This window comes from Chiroxiphia lanceolata, chromosome 1 (assembly GCF_009829145.1).
Source record: "Chiroxiphia lanceolata isolate bChiLan1 chromosome 1, bChiLan1.pri, whole genome shotgun sequence".
NCBI classification, from domain to species: domain Eukaryota; kingdom Metazoa; phylum Chordata; class Aves; order Passeriformes; family Pipridae; genus Chiroxiphia; species Chiroxiphia lanceolata.
In genome coordinates this window covers 93,967,970-93,994,664 of record NC_045637.1, presented here as the reverse complement: position 1 = coordinate 93,994,664, position 26,695 = coordinate 93,967,970, and the positions used below count along the sequence as shown (strand labels likewise).

The window sequence follows — 26,695 nt, the reverse complement described above, 5'->3', positions numbered from 1 at the left end:
GGGAGTTCACTCTAAGCATTTATCTTGAACTAAAGTAAAAGTAAATACAACATGTGGTAATGTAACACATAATCATATACTAACTACATTATTATAATAATCAGAAAAAAATTATTTTGCCTTTCCAAGCATAATATTGAATGTAGATCAAAACATGTTTTCATCTTTTATTCTAAAAATTAAAATCTTCTTTCAACTGCAGTGTCACTTACCTTGAAAAGTAAAACATTAAAATATAGAAAATCTGTATGTCATTAATGAACAAACTAAATCAGGTAAATTGAAGATATGGAATTCAACCTTGTAAGTATTCAATCAGAGATGTTTGCCAAGTATGAACAGATTCAGGCTATTCATTCAAAATGGGGACAGCAGTATTTTAGAAGATGGAAATGATGAAAACATTGTGTCATAGCTGGATATACAAAAGTATATAATCAGTTGCCAAAAAACCAAGCCTATCACTGTCAAACACTAGGTGATTTTTCACATACCAGAAGGATTTTCATTTTCCAACACACTCTATATTTTTATCTAGAGATAACATTGTACTAAGGAACAGATTTGAGTTCACAAGAGTAAACATAGAAAGCCAAAAAAATAGCAATTCTTCTGCTGAACTGATGAGATTATTACTGAAATATCCCACTAATTCCAGCAGAGAAATGCACTGGCTTCACAAGTTGTCAAACTTAAGCCGCAACGTCCTTTTCTGAAAAATCAAAGATGTTTTGGTATGGTTTTAAAATGGTGACTCCAGAAAACTCATCCCTGTTACAAAGGAGTCAGAGGTGATAAGAATTCACAAAGCATTTTCAAAGGTGTACCCACAGGTGTAGATAATGTTTGCTGAATGCCACAAAAAGATAGAAATCTAGGTCAAACAGTTCAATTAGCCAAAAAACTGGACAGGCAACACAGGCCACTGCAAGAGTTCGGGGATCAAACAATCATAATAAGGGCCTCTTTTTATGGACTTAACAAACAGCAACTTGTTACTGTAATTAGAAAAAATCTAGTGCATCCTTGTTGATCTCTATACTACTTTGCTAAATATTAATTTTAAATCACTCTTCAGACTGGCTAGACTATATTCAGTTAATCAGCACTGAGCGCTGCCTGTTTATGATGTCCACGATGTTCAGTTCCCTTTCTTGCAGAGATCTCCTCAGTGCCAAATACTAGTGTCCATCTGCAGTCACTCCATGGTATACAGGTCTCCATATGAAAATGGAAAGTTGTATTGTAACACAAGGGGAGGAGCAGACCTGACTTCTGGAGAAGAGACACTCTGAACTGGTAGAGCAGGAGCAGAATATTGCAGGATCAGCACTGCAAGCCCAAGCCAGTGTAGCAATGCAGCATCTCTCTGATATAGCTGGACAAGAGCCAAGGTAAAACAAACCCAAGAAATACTGGACCCTTAACTTCATTAGACCCATCTCCCAACTTTGTCTTCAGCAGTTCAATTTCATGTCATGTGCTCCTGGGCCTCTGCTTCTGCACCTGAGCCTGCTAACTTGACTCCCTGCAGTACTGCCAGACTAATAACTAATGCATATTTCACTGACAAAAACTGCAGTGGCATCATCAAGTGTTCCCTAGGCCATCAGTATCTTTCTCTGGAGTATCTCATGCTGGCAAAGGAATAAATACTGTTCTGACTGGACTCTACACATCTGTCAGTGTACTGGCATCAAATGATTCGGAAGCAATAACTATTCCTCCATCAGAGCAAGCAAACAGAGCCCCTGTGCTTCTCTTCTTGATCTTTCTGTTTGCAATCCCCTCATTTTTGAGATGATGTCACTGCCCTCCTTACGTACTATCATCTGGGGAACCTACTGACAGTTGTTCTTGAGTCATCTCACCAATTGCAGCAATGATATGGGAATATGATCTGCTTTTAACAACAAAAGCAGCTGGAAATACGTGCTGATTCAATGACAGCTATCTATAGCAAAATGAATCCTTGAATACCACCAAAAACTTTCCAGATCTCTTACCAGCATCATTTTACATTTTTTTTTTGCAACCTAACACCTCACAGGTAGCTGTTTATTAATCACTAAAAGTAAGGAAGAAGAAAACCAGTTAGTGCTGTCAAGTTTTAAATGTGACAAAAGGTAACTAAAGTAAATATTTGGGATAACCACATTAAAAAATTACAGAGTTGAAAGCATTTCATTTACGTTTATGAACTCTTCTTTTTGGCAAATTTGAAAAAAAACAAACAAACAAACAAAAAAACCCCAACAAAACAAAACCAGAATTACCTGCATTTTCATGGCCAAACAACTCCAGGGTATTTTATATATTCAAACCTAAGCAAATGCTGAACTAAAATCTATAGAAGAACTATTACTTGACCTCATACAAAATTAAAATGCAACTCTTCAAGAAAATAAAATCCTCATACTCCCCAATTCATCATAAAACTGAAAAAGCTGCTTATAACAGAAAATTATGAAAGAAGAGAATTTTAACCTTTCACAATTCATAACTAGGGAAATATTCCTGCCTGGGAAAATCAGGATTGACAATAGTAACTTTATAGATTATTTTTCAATGCTGCATTTTTTGTTACTTGATTCATGAAACAAACTAAATACTGTATGTAGAACTACTTCTTTTTTTTTTAATTCTTGTGCTAGATTCAGATCCTTTGGCAGCTTAGAAATATTTTGAACGACCACCACTTGAGAACTTCAGAGCTTGGCTTAAAACAAACCTACAAAATTAGGAAGACACATCAAGCTTTTAAGCACTACTATGTATGTTCACTCTTAATATAAAGTTTGCTAGCAAGGACTTTCCTGTGAGGAGAAAGGTTGCAGTTCCTCAGCATTAAGAGTACTAAGTTTTATATTTAAGACACAAAAGCAGATCTGAAAATCTTTCTGATATAAGGTATCGTGCTGATATTCTCTAAGCTGCTCTAGCACTACAGGAATAATCTATCAAGTTTGATTGGATGGGTAATTTGAATTTATTTTTCACTTTAATAACGCTTTTAAAAGCCCTTCTCCCAAAAGAAGACATACACAGATGTGAAGATTGATAAGTGGACAGTGCTTCCACTGAATTACAGAGTTGTCTCAGTATGACTGCTGTTCTCAGAAATACAATCAAACCCAGATGCTCATGTTTGCTGGGCTGAATCCTAAACATCTTCCTGTCCTCTGAATAGCTTCTTTACAGGGAAATCTAGAAAAGTAATAAGAGAATGAGACTCGAGAATATGTGGGGTTCATGCAGTGTCTTGATATAAGGGAGAAAACCAGAAAAACCTGGACAGAGACTTGGCCTTTTAGATATGTTCACACTGCAAGTTTGACATGAGTTGCAACAGATCTGCACTCTCAAGATCGTCTAATACATTCATGTACACTGCTATGTTCCTTTTGATTTTGAATTCCCTGTTCAATGTGTGTTCATTCTTCTCTAGCCAGTCACATTAGCAGTACAGTGACTTGTCTGCTCCAGAAGGAAAGAGAGAGGTAGAAACTTAGAAAGAATACGGAAAGCACTTTGGCAAACCCACCCATCAGTAAATTCTAGTGTGGGCTCATATTCAGGTGATACTACACTCCTCTCATGCTTCCCAAGGCATCCAGAAAAAGTACAAAGTTGTATTTGAAACGTATAGGAGTGCTAACAAGGGAGCTCAAGTCATGCAAACAACACAGATACACTAGTAATAGCCCAAGCTACAGAGGAGAGAGCTCAGGATACAGAATTAATTAACATGTGGAAGACCAAGTCTTGATCTTATTAAAGAGAGCTGTCTAAGTGGCTACATGGGTTATGAAACTGGCACTAATGACGATTAGACCACAAGGAGAAAAGATTTTTCCCTAGACTGAAATGAAGCTGTAATGCAAAATGAATTCGAGAACACTTCCCTTCCTTACTTCAAACCAACAGATGGAATAATCACATTAGGAGATTAGTTAAAAAATTAACTGCCTTTTCTTTAAGCAGCATTTAACCTGTTATTCTACTACTGTTACCTTGCTTGTTCCAGGAGGATGACCTGTACAATACATGCTTACGACATAAATAAAAGTGAAAGAGATTTAACCAAATGCCCTTAATTCAAAGCAGAAAATTATTTTGGAGTACAGGAACAAATCAATGTTTCCAGGTTCATGTCTCCTAATATTACTGTGAAACTTACTAAGACAACTACCCAAGCACTGTCAGAATCACTAGTTTTTATTAACTGCCTGCTCCTTTAAAAAAAAAAAAAAAAAGAAGAATTGATTTGAACAATGTTGAAAAGTTTTCTAAGTAATAACAGAGAAAGCGAACAGTATAGGAAGAAAAGGTCTCTTAATTCAAGAGGTGAAATACAGAGGTCAATCTACAGCTTGTATGGGATACTGGGATGGTAAGGACTCCTTATGTATCTGGAACATGGAAAAATGAAAAGTCATTAACATATCTTTGTGTGTCATCATGTCTAGTAAGTCTCTTGTGCCCCATTCTGGTAACTCACCCTAGTCTCTTCAAACGTACTTGGAAACTGAAACATGTTGGTTCTCGGATAGAAGCTTTTCTCTAGAGATCTAGTCTCTTGACAGAAACCACTAACTTCCATGGTAAATTAAAAAGACAGTTTGGACTTCTAAAGGAGAAAACAGCAAACCTCAGTGCAACCAAAATTAACAGTTTAAAAAACTGTCCATTACCTTAAAAAAAAAAAAAGCCAAACACTGAACAAGACCCTGGTCTCTCCAAGGACAGAGCAACACCTTTTTAGGTACAAACATGTGAAAACACTGAGCTGGCTCACAACAGACAGAAGTAGCACTTAATCTTCACAGATATTCCACAGCTAGTGGGTTTTCATTTTGGTTTATTTTAAATTATTATTATGGACTGTATACTGTAATGGATATGTCTGTCCCTCAATAGGACAGTCTTGATTCATGCAAAGGAACAGCTGACGAAGCCCTGAGGAGGCTCATGTACAGCAAAAGTCTGGGGAAAACAGACATGGAGGGATGTATGCATATGTAGGCCTGCATTTGTGCATGGATAAGTAGGGAAAAAGTTCACAGTCATTCCAAGAAAGAAGCCTTCAAGGCAGGATTTTTTTTTCCTCCATGTCTGAGAGAAGAAGGAATCAATAACAAGAAGTCTCATGGTTTTAATTACCAAATTTGACACCATCCTGAGTTAAGAAACAAACTTTATTCTACAGTGTTGCACTTCAATTGTGCCCCAGTTTTCAGACACAGTTGTATGAGAATGAGACATATCTTAACAATCAGCATTTTTGGAGACTCCAAAAGTAAAGTGGGCCTACTGAATTCTCAGAAGAATAGTTCCAGCTGGCAGATGTCCTTGTACATAAAGGTATTCCTACTACTGCAAAAAGCAAGGGGTTAGTGTGAGCCCTCAAAGACTCCAATATTTTGGAGGATAAGGGATATACATACATGCTGCAACAAGTCTTTTCCTCCCCCCCCCCCCGAATTACAGAAGAGGACAAGAGTTCATTAATACCCCATGTGGAAACGGTAATACACCACCGCCTCTCCCAGTGCTGACTTGACCAGCCTCAGCTGCTGTATCCATCAGCCTGCTCTGTGCCAGGAGCCCCAGTTAGGCAAAGGCCTATGTCCTCTGTCCTGGCTTGAGCTTAATTACCATGCCTGCTTACAGCCCTGCGCTCATCTCCAGGATGGACCTCAGACCTGTGTTGTTTGTACCTTTCTCCTGAGTCTTGTCTCCAGCTCATATCCTTTTGATCCTGACTGGAGCCCCTGGATAGACCCAGGCCCTGGGTGATAATTCATCACCCAGGCACATGGTGTGACTCTTAGTAATGTCCTGTGCAGGGCTAAGAGTTGGACTTCATGATCCTTGTGTGTCCCTTTCGACTCAGCATATTCTGTGATTTGCCATGTCTGGCACTGCTGGTGGGTCCTACTACCAGCCCCCAGCTTTGCCCACACTGCTCAGGCCCCATGGCACCAGGTTGGGTGTGGGCACTGCCTGTGCTGGTGGCATCCTCAGGTCCCTTCTTGTCCTCCCTCATGGAGAAACCCTGCTCATGCTGCTCCCAGACACTGTCGCTCAACAGTATCAGACAAACACACTTCAAAAGAGGAAATCGCTATTTTTAACAAAGTATTTCTTACTATTTTAAGACTGACAGTCTGATTGAAACTCACCTCAGTAAAGAGGACTCTCACCTCTCAATAAAGAGCACTGTACCAAAAACTAGTCCTTCAAAGTTTTCTCCAGTCTCTACACAGAGAAAACAACTTGACTCCAACATGGTATTGGTTCTGAAAGATGCCATAGCCAGATTAGTAAGGCAAATCTGATAAAATTAACACAGCAAATCACAGTGAGTAATATGTACTGTGTCTTATTTTTCATTGATTACATTTTTGTATTTTCAGAAACTGTGAGTGCTGCTGCTTTTCTAAAGCTATGCTTTAACTTTCAAACCCAGAATAGTAACCAAAAATGTCACCTACAATACACAGGTGGAGAGGCTGGGGAAGAGGAAAGGGGAAGAGAAAGACAGGAAAGTATAAAATTACAAAAAAATGTAATTCAGGAGAGACAGAAGAGGAGGTAATATAACATAGATTGAGATATTAGTTAATTTAGGTGTCTTATATACCTGGTTTGTTTGTTTCAGGCTTGCACAATGCTTATCAAGTCATATTTGACTTTATTCTCCATGAAATAAATATACTTTTGTCATTTCTAGTATTTTTTGGATTATTTTATGGTATAAACCACATATTCCATTGACCTGAGAACAGCAATAACCGCTAAGCAAAGCAATTGGTGCTTGTAAACTATCAGGTCCTGAAGAAAAGGTTTTTCTAATGTAACATCTTAAGGAGATGTTAATTGTCTGTAGTTTGATCAATTTTGGAAATAATTGTTTTTTCAAAACCCAGTATGAAAATACATCTGTTCAAAATACATTAAAAAGAATTTTCAAATGATTGCTTCTCTCATCAGCCACCTATGCCTAATACCCTACAGTACCCTTATTGTATTAACCTCTCTAATTAGGGTAGCAATAACCTGGTATCAGAAATAGCAATACATTCTGCCATCTTAAATTCACTACTACAAGTCAAAAGACATATGAACAAGACCATAGCTCAGTTAGCTTACCACCTTGACAACATTTACAACTAGAAAGATATTATAACATTAGATTGTGATAAATATTAGTGGAAAAGGAAAATTTGTAACATCTGAAACTCAGCTCAGACATGGCCAAATGTAAAAGAATGCTTTGCTCATTTTTAATCACAAAAAGCATTTTCGTGGGCACAAACAAGATGTCAACAGGAAAGCCAATAAGGGAAAGAATTTGGATCACTTAAAGTAACTGCACCAGAAAAGCTCATATCCAGACTTCAAAAACAATCCATGCATGAAAATGCAGTTTAAAAAGTTATTATAATTTAGCAGTATGACAAAACGTCACCCATATATTTACCAGAAGTCAGAGGAAGAAAAAGTAGCCACACTAAAATTTGGACTGGTATTCTGACCTAAATAGCACACTATGTTTTACAGCAAATTATGAAGGTCACATTACTTAAAGACAAGGAAGTAAGAAAGAAGATAGTAGAAAAACTCTTTCATGAAATGTTTATGAATGTGCTAACCTAAACTCCAAGTGAGCTAAGATCCACCACATTTTTTGTCTCTACACAGTAAGTTCACACCCACCTGGAATGCCTAGAACAATGCATTTTAAATCGTACCATCGGGGAAATTTCTATACAATTTGGAGAAGATACAAAAATCAGAACAGGACTTGTGTGGGATTTCTTTTGTTCTTGCTGTTTTGTTATTTTTTTTCAGTAAACTGACAAAATGGGACGTTACCAAGTGGAGTTGAGAAAAGGAAAGCATCAAGGTAAGGGAAATTAAAATAGAATTCCTCAAAGTAGAAATACAGAAGAGAAGCTTGTAGTCTTATGGGGAAATTGCTGATTGATAGGAGAGGGTAGCTTGTTCAAACAAAGAAAAGAATAAATATATACAGGATATCTCCTGATCTTTAAACATATTAGAGGTGCATGACAGAAGTAACTATATCTAATTTAGCAATCAATACATCTGGGCTGACAATCACGTCAGATGGATCTTAATGACATTTACAGATCTTAATGAGCTACTAACAGTATTCCGGAACTACCATCTCAGAAATCAAAAGAACACGGGAAAAAAACCCCTCTCTATACTCTTTTCTTCTCATACCCAAAGAAGCAGGGGTTCATTTTCCATAAAGAATATAATTTCATGTCTTTCACTATTCAAAAGTGGTCATCCTGCCTCCTTCTGTGTAGCTTAGGAGTAATACACTAGGCCTGAGGAAAGAGATAAATGGAATTACTCAGTAGTACTCGATGTTTTATAAGTTTTGAAGACTCTTACCCCGTATTGATGGAAATTATTTCTATCAGTGGATTCTTCCTAATCTTTGGCAAATCCAGTCGTGCTCCCCCCAGACGTTTTCCATTATCCTTTTTCTGACCCAGCAGCCTCACAGAATGACCTTTAAAAGAAGCAAAAAAATGCAGTCAATACAAAGAACAAGTCCCAACATATTTGTTTTGATTTGCTCTTCTTTAGAAGTAGTGTTTATACTTCAAAGATTGAAAATGAGAATTAGATGTAATAATCTATTTCCACCAACTGGAGCATTTAAAAAGAGACACTGACAGGTAAAATACATGATCTTAAAACGAACAAATTATTTCATCCAATTATCTTTTCACACTTGCATTTTCTGTTTTAGCCAATTAAAATGATCTAAGCAGTTTCATTTTCAGATTCTCTAACAAATATCAACATAGCAGTAATATTTAAATGAGTTGTATTGCAGGATTAAAATATTTTTCCCAAAAATTTCACTCAAACCTAAATTAGTAGGTAATAAGCAACTAAATATTTTTTAGCTTGTAATATGGAGAACCAACACATTTCAAAGGTATCTGACCGTGTAAGTCTGAGGGAAAGTGCTGTGAAGCATATCCTGACAACATGTCCATGGCTAAGCGGATTACCAAGATTTGAGCATATTCCTCCCCACACCAAGACAACTGCAGGTCAGAAAACTGCCTCACAACTCCTTTCTTGAAACCAGTAATATTCAGAGAGTAAAATACAAATAATTTCACCAACTGCCTGCAACAGTGCATCAGTCATACCACAACAAGACCTATATTAAAAGAGCACAAATAACAGGGTTTGCTGATATTCAGAAGAAAGAACTAATAATGAAGACTCAAAACAATTGTGTATATTACTGCAACACACAGTGTAAAATGTGCCCAAGGTATAAATGTAAGACATATCATTTACTGCACAAAGCCTAGAATAGGCAGATGAGAGACAGCAAGGGAAAGCTAATGTTTTCCTGAATGGAGTTGGAAAGTAACCACTACTTGCAGGGAAGGAGCAAGAGAAAGCATGTATTTGTTGAAAACTCTTTGATAGCTACAGCTACAATCCCTCAAATCTTTCAGAGAAGAAAAATTTCCCCTAAAACAGGAGTGGGATGAGAGGAATGCATGCAACTATGAAGCTACAAGCTGAGCTACGTCCACCATAGCAAAGTCTATAACCAAATCAATTAAAATCTGTGTTCAACCAAAGTTCCTAACTTACATTACCAACAGCTATTTACAAAATTAATTCCTTCATCAGCCAAAGCCTTACTTCACTGCCTGTTGTGAGAAGTCAAAAATTATTTTTTTAATAACATAACATTCATACTCTGAATTTATTTCTGTGATATGGCAATGACAGCCCGCATGAAAACTACTTCTAGCAGTTTTCAAAAAAGCCTTTCTCAGGCTTTTTTAAGATACATAAAAATTCTCAATCAAACACATGACCTAATGAAGAAGTGAGCAGTGACCTGACAGCATAATGGTTAATACCAACAGGAGACATAACACTTAATACTGATAGGACACATCATAATGTCAACACGAAATAAAAGGCATAACTTCTGCAGTTGCATTTGACAAAAATTTCATTATATCCTGCTGTGAATTTAGTAATATGGTATTTATGCTATTAACATTTGCTAACTTACTCACTTCTACCTTTTCCTAACAACAACAGCAATATCTTTGTCTCACAATACATTCAGTTATTTCCCAATCTAATGCTTCACTGAGGAGTTGCAAGCATGGCACCATTTTATTTACTTGTGTAACAAAAGTTACTGCATTATGTAAAATGTAAGAATTAAACTAGAAGCAGAGAACATGCCTTTTTGTATTTCTTAATAGAGTGGTTTAATTGGTATAAACCAGTTTATCCATTTTTAAAATATTCAACTACATTACTATATTAAAACTGTATTTGGATTTATGGCTGAAAATTCAGTGGAACAATTCACAGTAATTAAATATTACTTAAAACAATTGGGCTTAACAGCAAGTTACCCAAAAGTTAAAATTCATACACTTAGAACTGGGGTCAAACCACCATTCTTAAGTTTAAAAAACAAAACAAAACCAACAAACCACAAAACCAACCTGCCACCTCCCCCCCACAAGTAACATCTCAGAGCACAGAATCAGTGAGGTTTCACTTCCACACACCCTCACAACTAACAGCCATGTGAGTTACTGCTCTCTAACAGGACTTTAGCTCATGCTCTCCCTTTCTCATACTGGGAGCATTAATCAAACAGGCAAACTTTTTCATGGAACTTCTGAAAAAAGTGTGTCCTTTAGCCTACAAAACTTGTCATAAGTGTGTTTGAAATTTGTCAAAGGACTAAAAACTTGTAAGGAGGGAGGGAAATGGAAATAATGACAGATTTGTGCAGGAGGCACAAGTTTATAATCTATCTCTTCTTAGGAAATCAGGTTAAAAAAAAAAAAAAAGAAAAACCACTACTGTAGCCTAAAAAGTCTTGTTCAAAAGCACTGCTTCTATCTTACAGATCTTTGTCCTTCAGATGCTAAACAAGTTACCATATACATTAGGGAGAAAAACAATAACAACAAGCCAACCAACCAAAAAACCTTAGAACATTCTACACAGCCAACACAGCTCATAGGGAGTATAAGACCCAGCCTCTCCTACCTTCAGAAACTTCCTTTATTCAGGAGAGAAATCCCAGCTCTGTGACCATCTCCCACGTGATTCACTAAACGCTAACAACATCCACCCCAACCCAGTTCCTGAGCTCAGGAAATCCATGGTCTGGCAATCAAATATGGCAGCTTATTTTCACATGAAATACATTTCCCATACTCCTACTTTTCAACATCAGAATGACACTGACATTCAAGTTAATATGAGGCTTGCAAGACCTGTGTGGAACTCGGGAATAACAACATCTCTGCACTTTTCAGTCCAGATACCAGAGGCTAAAAAAAGCAGTACTGGGAGATGACTTTTAGCAGAGAGTTTAAAGCTTCCAAAAAGCAAGCAGCACATGGCCATCCAACTACTGTGACTTCTTTGCAGACACATTCAATTTTTTAATTTTTTTTTTAAGAAAAAAAAAACCACTCAGTTACAGTATTTGTGACCCTAAATCCTTTTTCTCCTACTCCATACAAGGACTATTTTGTTTCATTTTAAGTAATCACTAAAACATCTGTTTACAGAATTGTTGCTATTAATAAAACACAACTTGATAAACACAGAATCATACTTTTTCATATGCTGTAGATCTTTTTTTTCCTCCTATTTATTTCAAGAAAACTTAAAAATAAGTATTTTGTCATCTTCAATAAGGAAATGGCTAAGTAACTTTTTATATTCTCTAGTCAGCACTATTAAGTCCACACTAAGATCAAGCATAACAGAAAAAGCAGTAATTTTAAATCTCATTTATAACCTCCTTTCAAAGTTTAGAATGGGGCAAAACACTGCAATTAAGCTTTACTTCCAAAGCATTTTATCTGATTAAGTTACCTTCTCTCTGACATTCCAGATAAGCAAAACAGGTGTCACAAACTTAAAAGGAGTCTTTATGTTTGTTTTGTTTCTTTCCTTTTTCTTTCAGTTTTGAAAGAAACATTTCTGAAATCTGAGTTAATCACAAGTCTACCACCATAACAATGAGTGCTCTACCTCAGATATCAAACAAACAACACACCTTTTTTGATGGCTCACTGGATGATGCAAACTTTGAAACATAGCTTAATGACAAAGAGATCTAGTCAGGTTAGATATGAGAGCCTAAACAGCCTAGGTATATAAACCTCTTCTGCTATAAAAATAACTTTTCTACTTCCGCATAGTCTAACTGCAGACAAAATTTCCCTAAGGAAAAAAAAACCAAAAAAACTCCAGAAAACCTCCACAAACAAACAAATAAAAACACAAAAAAGAAACCACAAATAACAAACAAAACAAACAAAAAATGGTTTAGGTCATGATTCAGAGCAAATTTTCACTAATTAGTAGGTAATTAATACAGACTACTACAAAACAGTACTAACCAAGTCCAGCAAGGACAGTTACAGAGCAGAATCACTCATAGCAAGTGTAAATGAAATCAAGCTAGAAACAATTAAAAATAAATCAGAGCTCTCTAGTTTTCAGAACTGTTTAAAATTAAACTCGTCTTTACATAGAAGTCAGTGGATGTAATTCATATCACTTGGCACTGTCCGGAAAAACGATGAGGCTGGAATGAATTAATCAGGATATTAAATCCCATTGTTAGTCTAAAAGAGGGCATTAAAATGTGTCTAGCTTGATAAATCAGTGTGCAGAATGAAAATATTTTCAAGGTATTTTTTTTTACTTGCTAAAAAGGACATCAAAAAGTAACACAGCATTAATGTCTTTAATCATGGATGCATGTGCTTCAGGACTGGGATGGAGAATGCCCAATCCTGACATACAAATATATGAAGGGAACAGGCAATGGAATTTCTCTGCCATAAGATCATAACATTAAATGTCCTGTGTACCTCAGCCTACCATCAGACCCATCACCTAGAACCACAGAAGCATGCTAATGACATTAGAGCAAATAGATTCAAATTGGACTGGTATTTTCCTAGTTTATTACAAGAATAAGTGGCCTGGATTATTCATCCTTAGTTAACTTTAACTGACTATCAGTGTTGTATCAGATATTAATATAATCAGCTTCACTCCGTCCTTAGGCTGGCACCCCTCAATTGCTGCTGGGAAATAGTATCTGGTTGGACAATGGAAGAGGGCATCCATTGAGGATCCCTCCCCATCCCTGCACACCCCGCTGGAGCTACAAGTGTACCTCTGAAACACAACTCCCAGCCAGACACAGAGCTCTCTTAGCTGTTAACTTCAAAGTTCTGTGCAGATATCTCAAGCAGCTCAAAAACATGAGTTTAAAGAAAATCCTCAAAGATGCAGGAAACCCCAGCCTTGGCAGCAAAAATTGCTATTGTTTTCTGCTCGTTCTGTTACCCATTCTTTCCTTTTCCCAGTTACATCATTATGCTTAGAGGTTATTCACCATTTCCTGAAAGACACTTTTTTCCTCACACCACAGCTGCCAATGCACCGTTCTATACTTCCTTGATGTCTCTCACCAACCTGTCTGATCTTCTACAGCATCTTCAGGGAAAAGGATTAAGCACTATTTCATGTACTCTTGCACACATTTCCTTCCACCGTTATTTGCTTCTAATGAATAGAGAGTTTCCTTTCCTCAAGGCTAGCACTGCTAAAAATGGCACATGGGAGCAGTGTAGCTAAGGAAAGTAAAGCCATATGAAGGGAAAACAAAGTAGTAAATTTCTTCAAAGAAAAACAAAAGGAAGAAGTGTAAAGAAGAAGCAAAAGCAGTGATAAAAACTGAAAGGAGCATCAAGCAAATATAAAAGGTGAAAAGGATTAGAAGTAACAAGAGAAAAGAGAGTCAAGAAGATCAAAATAAAAATATGTGTAAAGGCAAAAGAGGCAAACCAGGAGCTATTACAAAATTTGAATACTGGATTTATTTCCAGAGTTATGCTCTTCTAGCTCTGTAACTACTGGGTAAAACCAACCTTCTAAACAATTATTTTGGATCTTCTGGCAGGACTAACCGAAAAAAACCCCATCTGAAATAAAAGGATGCAACACAAATTGCCTAACACACTCTACAGCTAAGCCAGGCTGTTAATCATATTTGAGCCTAAACCTCTTTAATTTGGAGGTGCTTTAAACCCAGACTTGGTAAGTTTGTAGAGAACAGGTAGGCTTAGAGCCCATGCCCTGGTCTGTCTCTGATGGAAGAAGCCCACATGTAGCAAGGGCAGACCATAAGCTCCTCTCCCATCTTTTCTCCCTGCCCTGCAGCACAAACAAGCTGTCCCACAGCAGACATGACTGATTTCAAAGGAATTCCCGAACTCCCCAGAGCAATCACAAGCTGCCAGACACACACAAGTGCGAAAACAAGGACACTAATTGGTTTAGGACTTTGCTGTGTGGATGCTCCCACCCAAACCAACCCCAGCTGGCCAGCAGCATGTTGGCATCCCTGAGTGTCATCAGTGGGATTTCCTGGCTCAAGTACAGGAAGCAAAGAAAAGCCAAACCTAACTGCAAGGTACCTGGCCTGCTCCTCGCCAAGCAACTAATATAAATTATTCCTCTTCTAGATCAGTGAAGATGGGAATATACTGTAACAGTCAGACTGCTTCAACTGGTTTAGGAAGGAACTGGGTCCACTACAAGACAAGGAATAATTCAGACTAAGGCTGTCAGAATTACTGATCTTTCCCTGAGTGTATGATGGCATGCCTTGGGCCAGGCAACCAGTCCTATCACAATGCCAGCAGAGGGTGGTATGTTTGATCCAGTCTCTGCAATTCAAATTTTTTCATAAAAAGATTGCCTTCCACCCTCTACCAACTTAAAAAGCTTCCCAGAAATGTGCAGGTATTACTAAGCATACAGCACATATGCTACAAGCTTGAAATGCTGACAACTACTAAGCATTGCACTTGGAATTAGTATCCAACAATAATATTGTTTCAGAAGACTCCAGAATGTGAGTGTCATACAGGTGACAATAGGAGCTTTTTAAAATTCATTGTATGTAATTTCAAAAACAAGATATTCAGAAGAAAAGCTCTGCAGGTGACCCAGATTGCTAAAATCCATACATCACTTTCTCTCTATTAAACATACAATACCTCTTTATTCTTGGTATGTCTTTAATGTATGATTCAATCAAAACAATATCTGTAAGCATTAAAACCATACTGTACAACAAGTAAAACAGAAAAAGAGAAAACTATTAATGAGGAATTACTGTCCATACAAAAATTTCACCAAGTTAAATGAAGAATATAAGTATTCAAGAAACACATGAAATGCCCTATAAAGACACTATTCCTTTTTTCAGGATTCAATAGCTTCCCCTACTTATTTTGAGATCATATGATGTTATTGTCTTTCTGCAAGAGTGACTGAAGGATACATCTCCTCTGAACTCAAAATGCTGGCTACCATTCTACATCTCAGAAGGACAATACTAAGAATGGACTACAGGAAGAGTTCCCCTGACCCTCTGTCCTCACCTTTCTGTGAAGAAATGCATTTGATTATGATCAAAGATTCTGCTCAAAACCTCAGGAGATCCTGGAGAGAAACTTTCAAGGGAAAAGACATTTGAATCAGATGAAACAAGCTGCGTTCTGAGGAAAGGTAATGCTGAAAGGAGGATTGTCAGAGCCAGCTGCAGCAGCTCAAGTAACCTGCCTAATGTTTTGGGGGGTTGCAGGTTGAACAAACCAAATTTAGCCTTAGAGCTGAACTTCGCTGAGTTGAACTTAGCACTGTATGCAAAAGCAAGCTTTTATTAAATTCCACTGGTTTAAACAAGGTACTCTTTACATTTACAAGCCACAGTGACTCTAACAGAGCTAAACCTAGCTGAGTCGAACCAATGTGAATAGGACAGAAAAACAGGGATGCTGTAAGATGGTCATTCATTGAAAGCATGGAAAAGAGCACATACAGGTCAGGAAGAAAAGGCATCTTTTCTGTGCAAATCGCAGGCTCACTTAACGATGAGTAATCACAATTTTGCTACTGAGATTTTCAATCTGTTTCCCCTCAACTGCTTGTTTTTTTCTTCTGTGGCACTATTTATCTCCCATTCAGTTTCTGTGAACTACTTACAAAATAAAGTCACAACAATGACCATCATAACAGAGATAGTCAGCTCTATCGTTTTATAAGCTAAATCAATGAAATCATTACACTGAGAAAAATAATTACAAAACCTACCTAAAACCCTGGATCATCTCACACATCTAACAGTCACTGCATGCCCAAAAGCATTTGAACAGGTACAGCAAAAACAGCAATAAACTGTGTTGCAAGAACAGAAACCAATTGATGGCAACAGAAATCTCTTGCCCCAGCAGGTAAGATTTTAATGTTGAGCCACACAGTTACTGTTGTTCTATAAAAAGCAATTAAAATCTGTCTTTGCAGAAGCAGTTTCCACACAACTCATGTATATTCCTCATCATGCTCTGCTGGTTTTTTTTTTTTAAATTACAGTCTACACAGCTAAACTCCCAAAATTGATACTGGTACAGATAATGGTATTACTATTTTGAACTCATTTATTCAGTACATTGCACTATTAGTAAGCAATCAGAAAGGGCAACCGAAATGCAAGCTAGTGCTCTCACTGAAGCATCTGGCTGCACGAAAACACTTTCACTTAAAAGCCATACAGTGGAACACCTTTCAGGCAGGTCCTTCATAGGCCAATGCTTGTTGTCACAGTAGTTCTTAAATAATAGAAGAAAACAAAATGCTACTGGTTTCAGTAGTGACAATCTTTCTACTCATAACGTTATTTCCATAAATGACAACAGAAATTTATAATTATTTTTGTTTAAAAAGAAATAAATCCAAAATTTCCAATCCAGGGCCACAGAAAAGGGGCAGGGGGTGACACATACCACATGATGCTGTTACCCTCAGTGATTAATATGTACACATGGGTGATGATAAATCTTTTAACCACAGTCATGTCACCAAGTTACTGACACTGTATCTCTGTATATTGCCTATTGAAAACCTGATTTCATCCCCTCCACTTTTTTTAGTCTGTCAAACACAGACAGCCCCTGGTGTCATAGAATCACAGGATGTTAAGAGGTTGGAATGGACCTTAAGGATCATCTAGTCCCAAACCCCTGCCATGGGCAGGGGCATGTCCAACTAGACCAGGTTGCTCATGGCCTTATCCAACCTGCTCTTGAACACAGGTTTTTCTGGTCAGTACCTTTACTTTTCCACAGTCTCAGTTTAAAAGGCAATTCTGCCTCCTAGAAACAGTGTTACAGATGTGGCACTGCTCAGGGAGTGTGTGGATGGGGCTGCAGGGGCCTCTTTGAGGAGAGGCAGGGACTGCCAAGCGCCAGACACAGCTGGATCCAGCCGGCTCCAAGGGCCCTGCCACAGGGCACAGCTGAGCCCCACAGCCATCGGAGGTATAAGAAAGGGAAAAACTCCGCCTGGCAGCAAGTAAAAAAAGTGTGAGGGACAGCCCTGTGAGCACCAAGGTGAGCAAAGGAGGAGGTGGTGGCACAAGCACCCCATTAGGTTCCTCTGCAGCCTTTAGAAGAGCCTGTGGAAAGCACATGCTGGAGCAGGGTTTCTCGCAGTAACTACACGTGGCCCGTGGGAGACCCACACGGGAGCAGCCTGTCCCTGAAAGACTGCACCCCATGCAGAGGATCCACACGGGGCAGTTCTTGGATGACCACATGGGAATGCCCCAGGCTGGAGCAAGGGAACAGTGTGGGGAGGCAGAAGCAGCTGAGAGAAGCTGTTATGGGCTGACCACAGCCCCCATTCCCTGTCCCTCTGCACCACTCATGGGGGAGGAGATACGGGAGTCTGAGATGAGAGAGCGAAGCTGAGCCTGGGAATAAGAGGGGTGGGGGAAGCTAGCTCTGGTTTTCTCCTCTCTTTCTCACCACTCTATTTTTAATTGGCAATAAATTAAATTAATTTCCCCCAAGTCAAGTCTGTTTTCCCCATGATGGTAACTGGCAAGTGATCTTCCTGTCCTTATCATGACCCAAAACTTATTCCATCTTATTTTCTCCCCCGCCCTGTTGAGGAGAGGGAGCAAGAGTGGTTGGGTGGGGGTCTGGAAGCCAGCCAGGGTCCCACCACACAGTGAAATAAATAAAACAATCCATCCCAAACTCTCCCCCCTCCTTTCTATGTCCTTTCAAATGAGATAGAAACAGAAACAGAGACTCGATGAGGCCACTACCCTCCCTCTCACCCTCCTGAAGCTGCACTTTGGCACAAACAGTCAGTTTCCTGACTGGGAGCCAAATGATACTTTTCCTCAAATAGAACTCCTGACTCTTCCAATTTTTATTCTTCATTTGGCCTGTCATCAGCTTGTTAAGTCAACGCTGCTCTTCCCACAATTACAGAAATTGAAAAGAGACTATCTACTGTAATCAGCAGATTATAGTGAAATCAAAATCCATACACAAATATTTAATATGCTGGCATTCAAATATATACATATATACACATACTCACTAAGGTAGATAATCCAGTATACATTCTACACATTAGCTTATATATAATATAGGTACCATTTATCTGCTCATTCTCATACAGACAGACACTGCAACTATTAGCAATCCATAATTACTAACCACATGAAGAGAATTTAACAGTTTAGTAAATACTGGTTAATGTTTAAACTGGGAATGGATGTGCAACTTCACCAGACAGGTCAACGTGACTGAAATCAAGAAAGGTTATGTTAAGTGTAAAAGGCTCAACCCTGAAGTAATTTCCTTTGGTTGTTTTTTATAATCAGGTCTAATGGCCCATTGTAAAACTATGTTTTATAGACACAATGTGGACTAAACTCAATTCAACCTGTGTCCTTCATCTCCCTAAGGCCTAAGCTAAAAGGAGACTGTACACAAATACTCTGGTTCCATGCCTTCCACCCCCACAAAGCTATAATAACATGGGATTTGAGAGCACGTCTAGAAAGGAAAGGGGAAGACCCATATCTCTGAAGACCTAAATTCAAAGCCAAGAAAACAGGAATTTCTGCATTAAGCAGTTAACATTTCTTTAAAATACCCAACAAATATATCATCTTGCCTACTGTAAATTGTTTATAGCCAAGCTTGTACATGCACAGTGGTTTTTCTTTAAAGAAAGCTTTTAGAGTGGTTAATAAAATGCTGACTTGAGCAGTCACCGTAAAGATATTCTGTGGTTCCCATTAGACAAATCTTCAGCTTATTAGAGCATACTATAGAGACTGATCAGCCCAAACAGTTTTTTCATTCTGCACAGAAATTTTACTAAATAATGGAATAAATTATAACCCTGTTTTCTCATAGCTCACCAACACCACAGCTCCTTAGCAATACTTTCCTGATATACTACATCATCATAACACATAACTGGAAAACTAAGCACATGAGTGGGAATTGGTGCCCTAATGTTGTAAAAACTGCTGTAATCCAGTCTTAAAATCTGAGTGATGTGCAGATGAAGCAACGTTTACTAAACTGTTAAATCAGAACCTTGCATGATGAAACCATTCTGTTAATCAGGAACACATACTGGCTACACAACTGTGCCTGTCACTTAGAGAAATCCAGTTCTGAGACTGAGATTGAATTAGTTTGTCTAGCTACTCACAGGCAGTACAGAGGTTTCAGATTATAAATTACAATGTGATATGAAAAGTACTTGAAGATGCCTCTAGTTAAAATATATCTTGGGACACAGTAAAATATTAATTAGATATGACCTGAATACAAATACTCCACTGCTATTAAAGACTGCTTCTGGAAGTGACAGTTTACCTGACAATTTACTTGATAATTAGGATATTTCACAGATTCAATTCAAGACCTGTGATAAAAGTCAGGATGACATAAAAATGAGAAATCCCTGAGTCTCTTAAAAATTCTGTCTCTCTTTTGGTTGTTAATGCAATAACAAACATGCACATCTTTTTTCATTTTCTGACAAGGAAGGATAAAAAAAAGACAAAGTCACATAAAAAGTGTTTATCATAATTATCTCAATGGAGAGATGCTATCTTTACACAGATGAGGTAAAGACCACCACAACGATGTACTTCTTTAAACTATCTCTTGACCCAGCAGAATGACACTGTTTTTAACAGGTTTTCCTGACAATGCCCTCAAGACTAAGAAATAAAGCTAGAAGAAACCCATTCATATTTTATACAAAGAGCTCTAAATAATTCCAAGAAATCAGTTTTGTTTGGGAGTACAGTAAGCTTTCAACCAAATCCATCAGGGAAGCCATTTGCATGAAAAACTAAGAAGATGACTAATAGGAAAATAAAAAGTAAGGGAAAACATTCTTTCTACAAAGTTTCCCTTTTTGTAAACCATGCACTATAAAATTCAAGCATCCAAGAAAAAAACCCCTAAGGTACCCCTTAAGAAATGGGAACCCAGGGAAAGCCAGACTTTTAGGCTTAATACTGGCAACAGGGTAACCACTTTGGAATCTGGAGAGAAAATCCAGACAACTCAGTTAGGCTGACCAGTCTAGAGAGACAGCTGCCCTACAGAGTGCAGACACTATGAAGTTCACACTTATTCAATTTAAATACTCAGTCAAAACATCTTTTAAACTTTCAATATATAATATTTTTTAAGTTTTCAATATATACATGGCCACATTACAGGAGTACACCACCCTGGCAAACTTCAGATTTTCCTTAAAAAAAAAAAAAATAAAAAAAAATTGAAGAAAACTGTGTCATTCAGCTATGACCGATATCCAACTTAAAACTCACTGCTCTAAGCTGGCTCTGAATTTGGAATTTGTATTTAATCCTCTGTCCCACATCACCTCCATCTTCTGAACCCATTAGTGTCTTCAGAAGCTGTTACTAATGATGTAGACTCATGAAGACAGAGGGTTACATTTCATTTGGTTTTACATTCATTTAATCTTCTACCATGTATCTATTTTATATTATAAAATATTCTTAATCAACAGTCCTGTTATCTACAGCATTTTACTTTACTTGGATAATGAAAGTTCATGATTAGACTCTTTCCATAAAACAGTAAAAAAGAGCTTCACATTCTTCTCCATTAGTAGATGATTACCAAATACATAAATTAATGCCTCTTCTTTAAATAATTTTAAATTAAAGAAATATAAGTAAAACCTCCTATTTTTATCATTGACTCTTACGAAAGTAAGCCATTATCATATGCTATGACCTCTGTGAATTTGTTGATTTCCTTTCCTGTAGTTTTATTGTCACAGATGGATTACAGCTGGCAGTGACCTCCGGAGATCATCTTTTCCAACCCCCTCACTCAAGCAGAGCCACTTAGAGCCAGATCCCCATGACCATACCCAGACAGTTTTTCGATACATCCAGAATAGTGCCTCCCTTGGTAAGCTGAGCCAATGTTCAGTCATCCTCACAGTCAAAAAGTGTTTCCTGGTGTTCAGAGGGAACCTCACATGTTTCAGGTTGTGCCTATTGCCTCTGGTCCTGTCACTGGCCACCACTGAAAAGAATCTGCCTCCATCCTCTTTGCACCCTCTCATCAGGTATTTATGTACATTCTTCTGATCCCCTCCAAGCCTTCTCTTCTCCAGGATGAACATCCCCAGTGTTCTCAGGCTCTTCTTTGAGGAGAAAGGCCTCAGTCTCTTAACCATATCTGTTGGATTCTCTCCAATATGTCCATGTCTCTCTCACACTGGGGAGCCATTTTTGTTTGTTTTTTTCAATAAAACTTCAGAAATCCTGTGTTCCACTACCTTTTGGGAAATCTCTGATAGAATTGCCACTATGTACGGAATTCAACTCCACTTTCTCCTTTTAATTCAAATTACTTCTAGTTAGCTAGAAAGGAACCAAAATCATTCCAAAAAATCATGCTTTTTGAAGTTTAAATGTTTCTCAGTGTGTCTATGAACCTTATTTTCTAGAATTGTATCAATGATTAAAATGCAATCTAAAAATCCATTCTGTGAAAATCATTATTTTAACAGCTGCTCTAGATTATTTATAATCTTCATATTTATATAATATTCAGTCACAACAACCTGAGTAATTATGTTATCAAAAAGCAGTAATATCTGGAGTCAGTATAAATATTACAAAGCCCATTTTTGTAAAGGGAGGGTATGCTGACCTAGGATATTGTCTTACTCCCTTAAGAATAAATAAATTTCAAGAAAAAAACCAGATAAGGATCTGAAATACTGTGATGTTGTAAAAATCATGAAGCATCCTCATTTCCAACACATTGTCATAAATACCATTATGTTTCTGGGAAAACAGTTTGGCTTGTTAAATAACAAACATGAATATGTTGAATGTATTTCTTCTTTGTTTGTATGGTACAGTAGGTTTTATCCAAAAAATCAAATGGCATTAGTTAAGGACAAACTTGAAAACGTTTTGGTTAGGAGTACATAAGAGTACAGGTTTCACTTCTGAAAACATTCAAAGCAACATGACTCTCAAGGCCTTCAAGCCACAAGCTCTAGAAGCCTTACACCACACTACACAATTTCTTGATAGCAGCTTTTTTTTTCCATTTACAATTTTGTACTGCTCTAAATCTGTTGTAGTTCAAAAACATCATACTCCAGCATTAAAGTTACAGACAATGTCTTGTGGATTAGACACTTGTTTATATTGAAAGTACAGCCAATTAAACTAAACCTTGTAATTTAAAGCTTCATGGAACAGTAATTTTTATGGTCTGATAAGTAATGGAGACAAACTTAGGTAACCCAGAAAGACCCAGACAAATATATTTATTTAATAGCAAATGTTTACTAGTCAGGCTGCAGAAACAATACTCTTTTTTTCTCTCCTTCACTGCAAAGTACTAAGTGTACACACACATGAACACAGCCAGAGAGGAACACAATTACAAAGGACATTAAACCAGAAGATAATTTATCTGTCCTGCTGAGGAAAGTTTAGGGAAGTAAGCCAAAACATCGGAAAAGAAGAAAACACTAGAGAACTAAACAAAAGAAAGTAGACATATAACACTGAATTAAGATAGTGCAGGAGCTTTATACAATACCCTACACCCACCTACACTGGTGCAACTTTAAATGAATCCACAGAGCTCCTGACAGAAAACATCCCTGAAATTATCACTTACACAAAGCATACATGACAAAGTATAGCACTGTAAAACCTAGAGAATTTTAGCTAGAGAAGAAAGCAAGCATTAGGTTGATAAAGAACATACCAGCAGCACTTCTGCTAGCTAACATGTTTCAGGCTAGCTGCAATTATTTCAAGTGTGATGCTTACCTTTAATAGTTTCTTCCACAACTTCTACTACACGATCTATCTGCTGAACCTAAAAAAAGTCAGAAGGCAAATATCTAAGTAGTCAACAAATGGACATACTTTTATATAAACTCTTCTTTTAAAAAGTGTGTTCTTCTGGACTAAGGGGAAGTAAAGAGTTTTGGGCCGTGTTTTTAGCCAGGTTTTTTTTCTGTGCATCTTGGTCCATCTGCCAAAAATAACTTTAAAACTCACCATCTAATTTAAACCAATTTTTTTCCTCAAAAATAACAAGGTCTTATAATTCTGGCAAAAATCATCAAATCATTAGACAAGAGTGACCTAAGAAAAGAGTTCAGGCCTTAACTGCTGTTCATGGTCTGTGAAAGGCAGTGGTCACCCTCAAAGAGACCCTAAGTGCTCCCTCACCCCACCCTCCACAGCAAAATAGGAGATGGTAGAGAATATAACAAGAAGCTAAGCATATTGTCAGGGCAGACTACAGGGGAGAAAATCAAGGAAGTACTGCAGGGGAAAGACATTGGCACATGGGAAGAAATTTAAAAGTACTGTGGTGAAGTTTAAGGGAACAAGATATTCTCCTGAACCTAATGCAGGCACTGTTTGGAAATGGAAGGAAACGCCCTCATGCTTTTAATAAGACAGAAAAGTACTTAATGACCATGACATAGCATCTGCAGCAAAGACAACAAATTTAGGTTTTAGTGTTACACTTGTCAATATTCATCCATAATGAGATAAATAATTAAATTATTTCTTATTAGATACATTAGTCTTTATTTAAAGTCAATGGCCAATATACTGTAGAGGTTTTGGTATATAGAGTAAAAGGAATCAGCATTAACACTGCAAAATTAAACACTCAGAATTTCTTGAAGTTGAGATTCTTCCTACAGCTTTCATCCAAACCACTTATTCTATGTAATATCTACTATAAATGTGTATAGATGTTTACATACAGTGAAGGAAAGCTTACTTGTCACATTTAAATTAGTTTATAATTTTCCCACAATAATCCTTTTTAAACACTGTTTCTCTAAGCTGTACATTATATGAACTAGATTTACCATGATTTTTGCAGCCTTTTCCTTGGAGTTTTTTACTGGTTTGTTTCCAAAACAAGCAGAAAAGCACAACTGTAGAGGCTTCAAGAGCAGAACCTGGCCTGCAACAAGAAGCCTGGAACTTGGATCTCTAGTATCAAAGCCATTAAGTCTCTGTGCCCTAAACCACTGAGTTTGTCATTTTCTGTAAACATGTCTGCTCAATCTTCTCTGTTTCACATTTATTTTACAATCAGTCTAACAGAAAGGAAAAAAAAAATCTCATCTATAGCTGGAGTCTGATCTGGGGTTCCCAACTCAAGTCAGTAGGAGTCAGTTCCTTTCCTTGTTTGGGTGTTGGATCAAGTCCATGTAAAAGTACTTTTTTTTTTTTTCAACTTTTTGAAATAAAGCCTTTTTAAAACACAAATGTCTGCCACTTCAGATTTCTGAATACAGTATATTACTTATGAATTCCAGAAATTAAATTATTGCTAATATTTGCATTTTAATAATCTTTTTAAAAGATAAATATATTTAAACAATTTTCTGAAACACAAGCATTCATATTATAGACATACATATGCATATTTACATACTTGTGTACATACCCCTTTCAGATATAGTTTTAAAATTTATGACTCAAGAAACTTAAAATATAGACTTTCTACTTAATGTTTTAAAAATAAATTAAAAAATGCCACTTGAAAACAAAAGTGCACACACTTACAACTGTAAATATAGACAGAGAACAAAGTTTGTGCCAAATACACTGCCTAAAATATTACTGCTACATATCTCAATACTAGACTGTTTAAGTTCATAATAATTTTAATCCTTTAAAATATGAGAAACCTGGTTTATAACCAAGTTTATAACCTCAGCCACCTATGATTACTTTCTATGTTGCACATCTGGGGAATTTTTGCATTGCTCTAAACCCCCTGTTAAATAAAGATAAAAAAAAGAAGTCCCTAACCACTATATTGCATTTTCATTTTATTGGATAAATTAAATTATTCTCAATATGCCTGTCAAGAAGATGGCTCATGTAAGTAATTAAAATTACAGGTCTAAGAGATAATGAGATCTGCACCTAGAAATGGATGTTTGTTCTGCCTTATTTGTTATTTCCCACATTAAGTATTTTTCATCTCAAATGACTGGAAATTGTTTGCCTAAAGTCCCAAGTGGTCAAGAATAATATGTGGAATGCTTCCAGTCTGTATTGATGAAGATAAAAGTATTTAAGTAGATCTGAGGTGAATCTGGTGTGGAAAGAGGGAAGGGTTTAATGGATTCTTATTTGAAAAAAAAGAGGGGAAAAAAGAAAAAGAAAAAAAATCAAAGTCATGGTAATTAAGTTTTCTGGGGTATACAAAGCTCTGCAGGATTCTTTTCCTCACATCTTGCTAACCTTATGGAAAATTCTGGAGTGGTGTCAAAGGCATCTGTAAACTCAAGCGAGACCCAATAATGTCGGCATCAGGAAGCCCATGAAGTTCACAAACTTTAAGGTTCTTAACAAACTTTAAGGTTCTTAATGGTGTATAAAGGGAAAAGACACCATTCCTCAACGTTTCTTTGCAGCCCATCTCAATAAACCAAACCCCCAGGACTGCTGGATGTAGTCAGTGCACCACATCTGGTTCCACAGAACTTTTGAGATCCTGTTTGTTGCATAGGCAGGTACACGGTGGACCTAATGTCCATTACAAATGGGTCTCCATTAGGACTTGAATACAACAAAAGCTACTGGCCAACTGGAGCAGGCAGCTAAGTAGAACTACACAAAAAAAACCCCACTCAACCACCACAACTCAGGCCTGATGCAGAAATCTGGGCTGAGATTGATATAGGCCAAGGGGACAGGCAAGGTCAATGGGATGAATGAGTTGCCAAAGCAGGAAACTGACTGGTCAGAAAGCAGGGAAAAAGAGAGTTGTATCAAAGCATGAAGCCCAAGTTGAAACAAAAACCAGGAAAAATCCTTGACCCTTCCTGGTGGGATCAGAGCTGCGTCTAAGTACAGATCAGCAATCATATGTATCCAGCCCTTATACACACAAGGAAGACATGAGGCAATCCATGCTGGGGCTGAAGGCGCAGGTTGCCACTGAACACACAATTGCAAACCATACACCCCCCAGAACACCCCAGCACTCCTCTGGGAGACAGCAGTCTTGAGCTCTCCAAGCTAAGCACCCATAATTAGCAAAAGGAGTGTAGAAATGCACACATGGTTCATTTGTCACCAAAGGAAGTCCCCCAGTTCCCTTGTACTGTCACAATCACATTCAGCAGATGACTGTTAGGTGGA

The 26,695-nt window shown here is 37.5% G+C and overlaps 1 protein-coding gene across 1 annotated transcript in view; it reads right to left on the bottom strand.

Moving 5' to 3' along the window:
• The window catches only part of CDKAL1 (CDK5 regulatory subunit associated protein 1 like 1), a 409,356-nt gene that overhangs the window by 246,403 nt on the left and 136,258 nt on the right, over nucleotides 1–26,695 (bottom strand). Inside the window, 2 exon segments of the mRNA XM_032688042.1 lie at nucleotides 8,434–8,554; nucleotides 23,333–23,381. Of these exon segments, the coding sequence (XP_032543933.1) occupies nucleotides 8,434–8,554; nucleotides 23,333–23,381 (170 nt within the window).